The following is a 13,249-nucleotide window of genomic DNA, read 5'->3' as shown; positions in this document are numbered from 1 at the left end:
AGACTTGGCTATGGCACATTCACTTTCCCTATTCAAGTCATTAGTATATAGGAAATAATTGTGACTCAGCAGTGATCCCTGTGGCACATCACTAATTAAACCATTGAATCCCAATTGTGCAGAAACAGGCCGTTTCTAGTCCACACTGACCTTCTGAAGAACATCCCACCTAGACCCTTTCCCCTCCCCTTTCCCTGCATTGTTCATGACTAATCCACCTAGCCTGCACATTCCTGGACACTATGGGCAACCCACCTAACCTGCACATCTTTGGACTGAGAGAGGAAATTGGAGCACCTGATGTAAGCCCATATAGACACAGGGAGAATGTGCAAACTCCACACAGACAATCACCCGAAGGTGGAATCAAATCTGGGTCAGTGGTGCTGTGAAGCAGCAATGCCAACCACCATGCCACCCCTTCATCCTGAGAATTATCCCCTTTTCCCAAATCTATGTTTTCTATTAGTTTGTCAAGCCTCTGTCCAAGAAAATATAATATCTGCAACACCAGTTATTAATTCTTCAAATAATTCTAACAAATTTGTCAACATGATAGTCCTTTTATGAAGTCATGCTGACTCTGCTTGATCCTATTATGTATTTATAAATGGAATGGTATTACATCTTTTATAATAAAATAAGCAAAGTTGCCATAGTCTGTGAGGACCATAGAGCTGCTCTCTCATTTGAGAGAGACATCTAGTGGTTACCTAACCTGGAATCACCATTCCTCAGGCAAGGGGAGAAGTTGGGAAGGAGGGACGGTCATGGTAACCTCAGCCAGGATAAGCTTCTAACATTTTCTCAATAATAGACATTAAGCTAACTGGCTTATAGTTACTTGTTTTATGTCTTCTTCATTTTCTTAGTAAATGTGTTTCAGCAATTTTCCGATCTTCTGGGACTTCTCTAGAATCTAAAAATGCTTGGACAATTACCACCAGTGCACCCATATTTCTCTAGAGCTGTTTCTTTAACTATCCTAGGAATCATCAGAATCTGTTTTTAGCCCTATTAGTTTCCCTAGCATATTTTCTCCAATGGCAATTATTGTAATCATTTCCCCTCCTCATGTGAATCTTGATTATTTAATAATTTTGAAATGTCAATGGTATCTTCTATTGTAAAGACTGATATAAAGTATTTATTCAAATTCTCTGACATTTCTGGTTTCTGTTATTATTTCTTCAGCCTCATTATACATGGGGCATATGTTAACTTTGGCATCTCTCTTTCTTTTTATATACTTAACGAAGCTCTTGTTGTCTGTCTTGATATTACTCACACGTTTACAATCAAAGCTTTTTTTCTTCCTCTTTATTTATTTGCCTATATAACAAATACAAAGCAGTTAACAGAATTTGAATCTTCTTGCTTACTTGTCCAGAATTAATTTGCACTATCAATCAACACTCACCTCCTATGATTACTTTGGTATTGTAAATATGATATTTGAACTATCAAGCAAGTATGACAGGCATGTGGACATATGCTTCACATAATGCGACATTTGAAGTGTATTGTATTGTGGTAGAGTAATAGTAGTTTATAAATGATATGCCAATCATTCATTCAGTTGTATGTAATTGTGTTAATTACACATGATATGTAATTTTAATACACTTCTTTTTCTCAGTTCACAGTTGTGCTTCAAACCCCTGTCGTGATAATGCAACCTGTGTGGAACTCTACCTAAGCTATACTTGTGATTGTGGCTTCAATTTTTACTATGATTACACTGATGATTCCTGCAAGGAAGGTAAGGATTAAACTTTTATTAGAACATAGAATAGAGACATTGAACAATACAGCATAGTACAGGCCCTTTGGCCCACGATGTTGTGCTGGGCATTTATCTTAATCAAAGATCAACCTAACCTACACACTCCTCAATATACTGCTGTCCATGTGCACGTCCAACAGATGCTTATTTGTTCCTAATGTCTCTGACTCTACTACCACTGCTGGCAGTGCATTCCACGCACCCACCATTCTCTGCATAAAGAACCTACCTCTGACGTTTCCCCTGTACCTTTCTCCAATAACCTTAAAATTATGACCCCTCGTGACAGTTATTTCTGCCCTGGGAAAGGTCTCTGGCAATCTACTCTATGCCTCTCATTACCTTATACACTTCTATCAAGTCACCTTTCTTCCTTCTTCTCTCCAGTGTAAAAAGCCCTAACTCACTCAACCTCTCTTCATAAGCGAAGCCCTCTGCACCCTCTCTAAAACATCTACACCCTTCTTATAATGAGGTGACCAGAACTGGACACAATATTCCAAGTGTGGTCTAACTAGGATTTTATAAAGCTGTAGCAAAAACCTCAAAACTCTTAAACTCAATCCCCCTGTTAATGAAAGCCAAATCACCATATGCCTTCTTAACAACCTGATCAACTTGGGCTGAAATATGTGTTGCTGGAAAAGCGCAGCAGGTCAGGCAGCATCCAAGGAGCAGGAGAATCGACATTTCGGGCATAAGCCCTTGCCTGAAACGTTGATTCTCCTGCACCTTAGATGCTGCCTGACCTGCTGCGCTTTTCCAGCAACACATTTTTCAGCTCTGATCTCCAGCATCTGCAGTCCTCACTTTCTCCAATCAACTTGGGTGGCAACTTTGAGAGATCTATAGATGTGGACCCAAGATCCCTCTGTTCTTCTACACTGCCAACAATCCTGCCCTTAACTCTGCAATCTGTATTCAAATTCAACCTTCCAAAATGAATCACTTCACACTTCTACAAGTTAAACTTCATCTGCCACTTCTCAGCCCATCTCCGCATCCTGTCAATGTCTTGTTGCAGCCTGAAACAGCCCTCGATGTTGTCTACAACACCACCGACCTTTGTGTCTTCTGCAAACTTACTAACCCATCATTCCACTTATTTATCCAAATGATTTATGAAAACTACGAAGATGCAGAGGTCCAAGAACAGATCCCTGCAGGGCACCACTGGTCACCAACCACAGGCGGAATACTTTCCACGCACTACCACTCGCTATCTTCTTTCAGCCAGCCAATTCTGTATCCAGACAGCCAAATGTCCCTGTGTCCCATAACTCCTAACTTTCTGAATCAGCCTACTGAGGGGAACCTTATCAAATGCCTTACTGAAATCCATATACTCCACATTCACTGCCCAACCTTCATCAACTTGTCTTGTCGCATCCTCAAAGAACTCAATAAGGCTTGTGAGGCATGACCTGCTCCTCACAAAGGAATGCTAACTATCTTTAATTAAGCTATGTTTTTCCAAATAGTCATAAATCCTCTCTCTCAGAATAATTTCCAGTACCTGGCTTACCACAGACATAAGACTGTCTGGTCTGTAATTCCCAGGGATTTCCCTATTCCCTTTCTTGAACAGAGGAACAACATTCATCACCTCCCGTGGAGAGTGAGGATGCAATCTCATTCATCATTTCCTTTAGTAACCTTGGATATATCTGGTCCAGCCCTGGGGATTTACCTATCTTGATCCTTCCCAGAATTTCCAGCACATCCACTTTCTTAACATCAATCTGTTCAAGCTTATTAACCTGGTCCATAGTGTTCTCACTATCAATAGGATCCCTCTCTCTAGAAAATTCTGAAACAAAACATTCATTCTGGGGCTCCCCTACCTCTTCAGACTCCAGGCACAAGTTCCCTCCACTGTCCCTGATCGGCCCAACCCTCTCTCTGATCATTCTTTTATTTTTCACATAAGTGTAGAACACCTTTGGGTTTTCTCTAATCCTTCCCGCCAAGGCTTTTCTGTGCCCCCCTCCTAGCCCTCTTCAGTCCATTTTTGAGTTCTTTCCTAGCTACCCTGTAATCCTCTAAAGCTGTGCCAGATCCTTGCTTCCTCAACCTAAAGTAAGCTTCCTTCTTCCTTTTGATGAGAAGCTCCTCTTCTCTTGTCATCCAAGGCTCCTTCACCTTCCCATTCCTTGCCTGTCTCAGTGGGACAAAACTATCCAACACTCGCAAAAAGTGCTCCTTAAACAGCCTCTATATTTCTGTTTTGCATTTTCCATAGAACAATTGTTCCCAATTTATGCTCCATAGCTCCTGCCTAATAGCAGTATAATTTCCTCTCCTCCAGTTAAGTACCTTCCCACACTGTCTGTTCCTAATCCACTCCGTGGCTATGGTAAAGGCGAGGCAATTGTGGTCACTGTCACCGAAATGCTCTCCCATTGAGAGATCTGACACCTAGTCTAACTTGTTGCTGAGCATCAAATCCAATATGACCTCTCCTGCAGTCAGCCTACCTACATACTGAGTCAGGAATCCTTCCTGGACACACATCACAAAATCGGCTCCATCCATCTGCACTAAGGACGTTCCAATCAATATTGGGGAAGTTGAAGTCACCCATAACAACAACTCCATTACATCTACACCTTTTCAAGATCTGCTGTCCAATCTATTCTTCCATCTCTCTGCTGCTATTGGGAGGTCTATAGAAACACCCAATAAAGTGACTGCTCCTTTCCTGTTACTGACTCAGTAGACAAATTCTTCTCAAGAACCTCCTTTTCTGCAGCTGTAATTAACTCTAATTGACAATGCTCCTACCCCTCCTCTTTTATTCCACCACCCCCCCAACCTCCTCTCACCCCCGGTTTTTTTTAAAAGATCTAAACCCTGGAACATCCAATAACCATTCCTGCCTCTGAGAAATCCATGTCTCAGTTATAGCCACAACATCGTAGTTCCAAGTACTGATCCATGCTCTAAGTTCATCACTTTTATTCCTAACACTCCTTGCATTAAAACCCACACACTTTAACCCAACCCGTTGCCCTATCAACTGTGTTTCCTTCCTGACAGACTCTCTGCATTCTATTTCTGCCTGTTCAACAACCACCCTCTCCTCTGATCTGTAGCTCTGGTTCCCATTCCTCTGCTAAATTAATTTAAACCCTCCCAAAGTGCTCTAGTAAATCTCCCACCCAGGACATTGGTACCCCTCCAGTTTAAGTGCAACCCATCCTTCATGTACAGGTCCCACCTTACCCAGAAGGTACCCTAATGATTTACATATCTGAAGCCCTCCCTCCTGCACCAGCCCTGTACCCACTGACTCCATGTTCCTCACCTCACTAGCACATGGCACTGGTAGTAATCCTGAGATAAGTACTCTGCTTATCCCGCTTTTTTAGCTTCCAACCTAACTCCCTCAAATCTTAGAATAATGCAAGCTACTCATATTGTTTACAAACAAACTTCATAAAGGGGGTGATGGATTCTTAGGGGAACGTAGCACAAACAGCCAAATTTCTGGTATTTAGACTGGCTCTAATGCAATGAGGGATACGTTGGCTTCCAAGAGATCAATTGTGTTAGGGGATTCTGTAGTCCAAGGTACAGACAGACTTTTCTGTGGCCAGCAGAGAAAAAGCAGAATGGTGTGTTGTTTCCCTGGTGCCAGGATCAAGGATGCCTCAGAGAGGGTGCAGAATGTTCTCATGGGAGAGAGGGACCATCAGGAGGTCATTGTCCACATTGGAACCAACGACATTGGAAGGGAAAAGGTTGAGACTCTGAAGGGAGATTACAGAGAGTTAGGCAGAATTTTAAAAAGGAGGTCCTCAAGGGTAGTAATATCTGGATTACTCCCAGTGCTACGAGCTAGTGAGGGCAGGAATAGGAGGATAGAGCAGATGAATGCTTGGCTGAGGAGCTGGTATATGGGAGAAGGATTCACATTTTTGGATCATTGGAATCTCTTTTGGTGTAGAAGTGACCTGTACAAGAAGGACGGATTGCACCTAAATTGAAAGGGGACTAATATACTGGCAGGGGAATTTGCTAGAACTGCTTGGGAGGGTTTAAACTAGTAAGGGGCGGGGGGGGGGGGGGGGGGAGACCCAGGGAGATAGTGAGGAAAGAGATCGATCTGAGACGGGTACAGCTGAGAACAGAAGTGAGTCAAACAGTCAGGGCAGGCAGGGACAAGGTAGGGCTAATAAATTAAACAGCATTTATTTCAATGCAAGGGGCCTAACAGGGAAGGCAGATGAACTCAGGGCATGGTTAGGAACATGGGACTGGGATATCATAGCAATTACGGAAACATGGCTCAGGGATGGGCAGGACTGGCAGCTGAATGTTCCAGAATATAAATGCTACAGGAAGGATAGAAAGGGAGGCAAAAGAGGAGGGGGAGTGGTATTTTTGATAAGGGATAGCATTACAGCTGTGCTCAGGGAGGATATTCCCAGAAATACATTCAGGGAAGGTATTTGGGTGGAAATGAGAAATAAGAAAGGGATGATCACCTTATTGGGATTGTATTATAGACCCCACAATAGTCAGAGAGTAATTGAGAAACAAACTTGTAAGGAGATCTCAGCTATCAGTAAGAATAATAGGATGGTTATGGTAGGGGATTTTTAACTTTCCAAACATCAACTGGGACTGCCATAGTGTTAAAAATTTAGATGGAGAGGAATTTCTTAAGTGTGTACAAGACAGTTTTCTGATTCAGTATGTGGATGTACCTACTAGAGAAGGTGCAAAACTTGACCTACAATTGGGAAATAAGGCAGGGCAAGTGACTGAGGTGTCAGTGGGGGAGCACTTTGGGGCCAGTGACCATAATTCTATTAGTTTTAAAATAGTGATGGAAAAGAATAGACCAGATCTAAAAGTTGAAGTTCTAAATTGGAGAAAGGCCAATTTTGACGGTATTAGGCAAGAACTTTCAAAAGCTGATTGGAGGCAGATGTTCGCAGGTAAATGGACGGCTGGAAAATGGGAAGCCTTCAGAAATGGGATAACAAGAATCCAGAGAAAGTATATTCCTATCAGGGTGAAAGGGAAGGCTGAGCTGAAAATGTGTTGCTGGAAAAGCGCAGCAGGTCAGGCAGCATCCAAGGAACAGGAGAATTGACGTTTCGGGCATCAGCCCTTCTTCAGGAATGAGGAAAGTGTGTCCAGCAGGCTAAGATAAAAGGTAGGGAGGAGGGACTTGGGGGAGGGGCGTTGGGAATGCGATAGGTGGAAGGAGGTCAAGGTGAGGGTGATAGGCTGGAGTGGGGTGAGGGCAGAGAGGTCAGGAAGAAGATTGCAGGTTAGGAAGGCGGTGCTGAGTTTGAGGGATTTTACTGAGGCAAGGTAGGGGGAGGGGAGATGAGGAAACTGGAGAAATCTGAGTTCATCCCTTGTGGTTGGAGAGTTCCCAGGCGGAAGATGAGGCGCTCTTCCTCCAACTGTCATGTTGCCATGGTCTGGCAATGGAGGAGTCCGAGGACCTGCATGTCCTTGGTGGAGTGGGAGGGGGAGTTGAAGTGTTAGGCTACGGGGTGGTTGGATTGGTTGGTCCGGGTGTCCCAGAAACGTTCTGCAAGTAGGCGGCCTGTCTCCCCAATATAGAGGAGGCCACATCGGGTGCAGCGGATGCAATAGATGATGTGTGTGGAGGTGCAGGTGAATTTGTGGCGGATATGGAAGTGTCCCTTGGGGCCTTGGAGGGAGGTAAGGGGGGAGGTGTGGGCGCAAGTTTAGCATTTCTTGCGGTTGCAGGGGAAGGTACCGGGAGTGGAGGTTTGGTTGGTGGGGGGTGTGGATCTGACGAGGGAGTCACGGAGGGAGTGGGTTTTTTGGAACGCTGATAGAGGAGGGGAGGGAAATATGTCCCTGGTGGTGGGGTCCGTTTGGAGGTGGCAGAAATGACGGCGGATGATACGTTGGACATGGAGGTTGGTGGGGTGGTAGGTGAGGACCAGTGGGGTTCTCTCCTGGTGGCGGTTGGAGGGGCGGGGCTCAAGGGCGGAGGAGCGGGAAGTGGAAGAGATGTGGTGGAGGGCATCGTCGACTACGTCTGGGGGGAAATTGCGGTCCTTGATGAAGGCTGGTAGGTATAGGGAATGCTGGATGACTAAAGAAATTGAGGGTTTGGTTAAGAAAAAGAAGGAAGCATATGTCAGGTACAGACAGGATAGATCGAGTGAATCCTTAGAGTATAAAGAAAGTAGGAATATCCTTAAGAGGGAAATCAGGAATGCAAAACGGAGACATGAGATGGCTTTGGCAAATAGAATTAAGGAGAATCCAAAGGGGTTTTACAAATATATTAAGGACAAAAGGGTAACGAGGGAGAGAATAGGGCCCCTCAAAGATCAGCAAGGTGGCCTTTGTGTGGAGCCACAGAAAATGAGGGAGATACTAAATGAATATTTTGCATCAGTATTTACTGTGGAAAAGGATATGGAAGATATAGACTGTAGGGAAATAGATAGTGATATTTTGCAAAATGTCCAGATTACAGAGGAGGAAGTGCTGGATGTCTTGAAACGGTTAAAGGTAAATAAATCCCCAGGACCGGATCAGGTGTGCCTGAGAACTCTGTGGGAAGCTAGAGAAGTGATTTCTGGGCCTCTTGCGGAGATATTTGTATCGTCGATAGTCACAGGTGAAGTGCCGGAAGACTGGAGGTTGGCAAACGTGGTGCCACTGTTTATGAAGGGTGGTAAGGACAAGCCAGGGAACTATAGACCAGTGAGCCTGACCTCAGTGGTGGGCAAGTTGTTGGAGGGAATCCTGAGGGACAGGAGGTACATGTATTTGGAAAGGCAAGGACTGATTTGGGAAATCATGTCTCACAAACTTGATTCGAGTTTTTTGAAGAAGTAACAAAGAAGATTGATGAGGGCAGAGCAGTAGATGTGATCTATATGGCCTTCAGTAAGGCGAATCGACTAGGTTCCCCATGGGAGGCTGATTAGCAAGGTTAGATCTCACGGAATACAGGGAGAACTAGCCATTTGGATACAGAACTGGCTCAAAGGTAGAAGACAGAGGTGGTGGTCGAGGGTTGTTTTCCAGACTGGAGGCTGTGACCAGTGGAGTACCACAAGGATCGGTGCTGGGCCCTCTACTTTTTGTCATTTACATAAATGATTTGGATGCGAGCATAAGAGGTACAGTTAGTAAGTTTGCAGATGATACCAAAATTGGAGGTCCAGTGGACAGCAAAGAGGGTTACCTCAGATTACAACAGGATCTTGACCAGATGGGCCAATGGGCTGAGAAGTGGCAGATGGAGTTTAATTTAGATAAATGCGAGGTGCTGCATTTTGGGAAAGCAAATCTTAGCAGGGCTTATACACTTAATGGTAAGGTCCCAGGGAGTGTTGCTGAACAAAGAGACCTTGGAGTGCAGGTTCATAGCTCCTTGAAAGTGGAGTCGCAGGTAGATAGGATAGTGAAGAAGGTGCTTTCCTTTATTGGTCAGAGTATTGAGTACAGGAGTTGGGAGGTCATGTTGCGGCTGTACAGGACATTGGTTAGGCCATGGTTGGAATATTGCGTGCAATTCTGGTCTCCTTCCTATCGGAAAGATGTTGTGAAACTTGAAAGTGTTCAGAAAAGATTTACAAGGATGTTGCCAGGGTTGGAGGATCTGAGCTACAGGGAGAGGCTGAACAGGCTGGGGCTGTTTTCCCTGGAGCATCGGAGGATGAGGGGTGATCTTGTAAAGGCTTACAAAATTATGAGGGGCATGGATAGGATAAAAATGCAAAGTCTTTTCCCTGGGGTCAGGGAGTCCAGAACTAGAGGGCATAGGTTTAGGGTGAGAGGAGAAAGATATAAAAGAGACCTAAGGGGCAACATTTTCACGCAGAGGGTGGTGTGTGTATGGAATGAGCTGCCAGGGGGTGTGGTGAAGGCTGGTATAGTTGTGACATTTGAGAGGCATTTGGATAGGGTATATTTGAGAGGGTATATGAATGGGAAGGGTTTGGAGGGATACGGGCAAGGTGCTGGCAGGTGGAACTAGATTGGGTTGGGATATCTGGTCAGCATGGACGGGTTGGACCGAAGGTTTTCTGTTTCTATGCTGTACATCTCTATGACTCTATGATTCTAAGTGTAGTCTATGCAAAATAACAACTCAAATACCTATTTTGATTATTTTGAATATTTGTCTAGAAGTATAAAATATATGTAAAATAAGAATTTACCTAATTGAGACAAGCTAAAAGAGGTCTAGTTGACTGAAAGTCAGGAATACAAATTATGATATATTTTAGAAGAATAAAAACTTTAAAATGATACAGAGTCCAAAAGAAAGGATTGAAATATGAAAACAGGAAAATGATAAGACAAAATTAATGTCCAGAAATAACTGAAGAGCAATGATAACCATAATAGATGACATATCATTGCACTTGTTTATTCACAAGCATTGTATTAGCACCACAAGTGTGAGGAAACTGATGTTGAAACATTTTGAGACACTTTGCAAGAGCATTCTTCTTCAACAGTCTCAGCTGGAATATTGTGTACATTTGTGGATGTCAAGGTCACGAAGATAGCAGCGAAGGTTTACAGCTCACATTTAATGATACAGTGAACAAGGCTTTATTCAGATGCCATGCAATTTTCCTGCATGAACTAAAAAGTCTTCTTTGTCAACTTCTAAAAACAAATCTTCAAAAGTAAAGATGAACACTGGTAAAACACGCTCCAAAACCTTGTAATTAAGTAATTCCCTCAAGCTGAATAAATGTCCTTTAAAGTATATTAACTTCACTTCGTGTTACTAATAATTTATTAAATATTCTAAATCAGCTCAAGAAGACAATGACATTGTCCATATGTTCACCATAAAATGTTTTGCTGCTAATTAAAAGTCTAGGAAATCAAAAGCTTTGTTTTAATTATTTTAGCTGTGTTGTGAGACTGTAGTTGAAGTATTGTTCAGAAGACAGGACTGAAAAGGATAAAGGACAAAATTAAGGACAACATTAGCAATTCTCCAGGACTGGAGAATTGCTAATATCCCTTGTTTAAGAAGGGTGGCAGGAATACTCCAGATAATTATAGATCAGTGAGCCTGGCATCAGTGGTAGGGAAGCTGCTGGAGAAGATACTGAGGGATAGGATCTATTCCCATTTGGAAGAAAATGGGCTTATCAGTCATGGGCAGCATGGTTTTGTGCAGGGAAGTTCATATCTTACAAAGCTAATAGAATTCTTTGAGAAAGTGATAAAGTTGATTGATGGGGGAAGGGCTGTAGATATCATATCCATGAACTTTAGTAAAGGGTTTGATAAGGTTCCTCATGGTAGGTTGATGGAGAAGGTGAAGTTGCATGGGGTTCAGGGTGTTCTAGCTAGATGGATAGAGAACTGGTTGGGCAACAGGAGGCAGAGAGTAGTAATGGAAGGGGGTTTCTCAAAATGGAAACCTGTGACTAATGGTGTTCCACAGGGATCCGGGCTGGAACCACTGTTGTTTGTGATATATGTAAATGATTTGGAGGAAGGTACTGGTAGCCTGATTAGCAGTTTGCAGATGACACTTGGTGGAGTAGCAGATAGTGAAGGGGACTGTCAGAGAATACAGCAGAATATAAATAGATTGAAGAGAAGGTCAGAGAAATGGCAGATGAAGTTCAATGCGGGCAAATGCAAGGTGATGCATTTTGTAAGATCCAATTCAAAAGCAAACTACACAGTGAATGCAAAAGTCATGGTGAAAATTGACATACAGAGAGATCTGGGTGTTCAAGTCCATTGTTCCCTGAAAGTGGCAATGAAGGTCAGTAAAGTGGTCAAGAAGGTATATGACATGCTTTCCTTCATTGGATGAGATATTGAATTCAAGAGTTGGCAGGTCATGTTATGTTGTAGAAGAATTTGGTTTGGCCACATTTGGAAAACTGCATAGAGTCCTGATCGGCACATTACCAAAAGGATGTGGATGCTTTGGAGAGGGTGCAGAGGAGGTTTACCAGGATGTTTTCTGGTATGGAGGTTACTAGCTATGAAGAGAGGTTGAATAGATTAGGATTATTTTCACAAGAATGACAGAGGTTGAGGGGGACTTGATTGAGATCTACAAAATCATGAGAGATATAGACAGGGTGGACATCAAGAAGCTTTTTCCCAGAGAGTGGAACTCAATTACGAGGGGTCACAAGTTCAAAGTGAGAGCGGAAAGGTTTAGGGGAGATATACATGGAAAGTTCTTCATGCAGAGGGTGGTGGGGGCCTGGAACATGTTGTCAGCAGAGGTGGTAGAGGCGGGAATGATAGCATCATTTAAAATGTATCTTGACAGATGCATGAATGGGCAGGGAGCAAAGGGATAATGATCTTTAGTAAATAGGCGACAGGTTTAGATAGAGGGTTTGGATCAGCGCAGGCTTGGAGGGCCAAAGGGTCTGCTCCTGTGCTGTAATTTTCTTTGTTCTTTGTTCATTGTTCAAAATATCAAGAAATAAGTTATTATAATTGATAAATCAATATGCCATGTATTCTAACATTTGAGCAAAATATAAACATTTGATTGCCTTTTTTTATATCTAGGCAAGAGCTTTGGTGGAGAATTGACCATGAAATTTGAATTTGATCCAGCTATGATGGACAAAACATCCAAAGAATATAAGGAACTTGAAGAAAATGTAATAAACATTGTAAGTACAAATAGCCGAAAGCGCAATTTTCAAAAAAAGAGGTGAAAGAAACAAGCCATCTTTTAAAAAATAGTTAGGGCTAACAAAAGAGAGATGACAAAGTAGCAACAGAGATAGACTGTGAATCTCAGGATATTGATTTCCAAAAAGGTGTCATAGAGCCATAGAGATCTACAGTACAGACAAAAGGTCCCTTGGCCTATTGATTCTATACTGGTTCAAAACATTCACCTAACAAATCAAATTCCAAGTTCCAGCACTTGGCTTATAGTCTTATATGCCTTGGCATCACAAGTGTACATTTAAATAATTCTAAAATATTATAAGGGTTTCTGCCTCTACCAATGGAAGTGAATTCCAGATTTCTATCACCCTTTGGGCGAAAACGTTTTTCCTCACATCCTTTCTAAAGCTCTTTACTTTACCTCAAATCCCAATTATTGATCCCTCCACCAACGAGAAAAGTTTCAGCCTCTCTGTCCTGCTTATGCCATTTGTAATTTTATACATCTCAATCATGTCCCCCTCAGTCTCCTCTGCTCCAAGGCAAACCATCTCCAGTGCAACCACATCTCTTGGATAAATGTAAATTCCAGAACAGCACACAATATTCTAGCTATGGCCTAACCAAAATTTTATACAGTTTCACCATCACTTCCCTGCTTGAAACTCTATATGCCTTGGCTAATGAAGACAGGTATCCCATATGGCTTCGTAACCACTCTATCTCAAGGGACCAGTGGATATGCACACCAAGCTTCCTCTGTGTTTCCCAGAATCCTACTATTTGTAGAATTTTATAGAATCCCTGCAGTATGGAAAAAGG

At 42.8% G+C, this 13,249-nt stretch overlaps 1 protein-coding gene across 25 annotated transcripts in view; it reads left to right on the top strand.

Annotated features, from left to right (window-relative positions):
• The window catches only part of LOC140482304 (mucin-13-like), a 91,097-nt gene that overhangs the window by 42,748 nt on the left and 35,100 nt on the right, over nucleotides 1-13,249 (top strand). For all 25 annotated transcript variants that reach the window (XM_072579553.1, XM_072579561.1, XM_072579564.1 and 22 more), the window contains 2 exons: nucleotides 1,640-1,762; nucleotides 12,317-12,423. In XM_072579553.1, the coding sequence (XP_072435654.1) occupies nucleotides 1,640-1,762; nucleotides 12,317-12,423 (230 nt within the window). The remainder of the gene's footprint in view (nucleotides 1-1,639; nucleotides 1,763-12,316; nucleotides 12,424-13,249) is intronic.

This window comes from Chiloscyllium punctatum, chromosome 10 (assembly GCF_047496795.1).
Source record: "Chiloscyllium punctatum isolate Juve2018m chromosome 10, sChiPun1.3, whole genome shotgun sequence".
Taxonomy (NCBI): domain Eukaryota; kingdom Metazoa; phylum Chordata; class Chondrichthyes; order Orectolobiformes; family Hemiscylliidae; genus Chiloscyllium; species Chiloscyllium punctatum.
The sequence above is the reverse complement of the archived record's forward strand: the minus strand, read 5'-3'. Positions and strand labels throughout refer to the sequence as shown.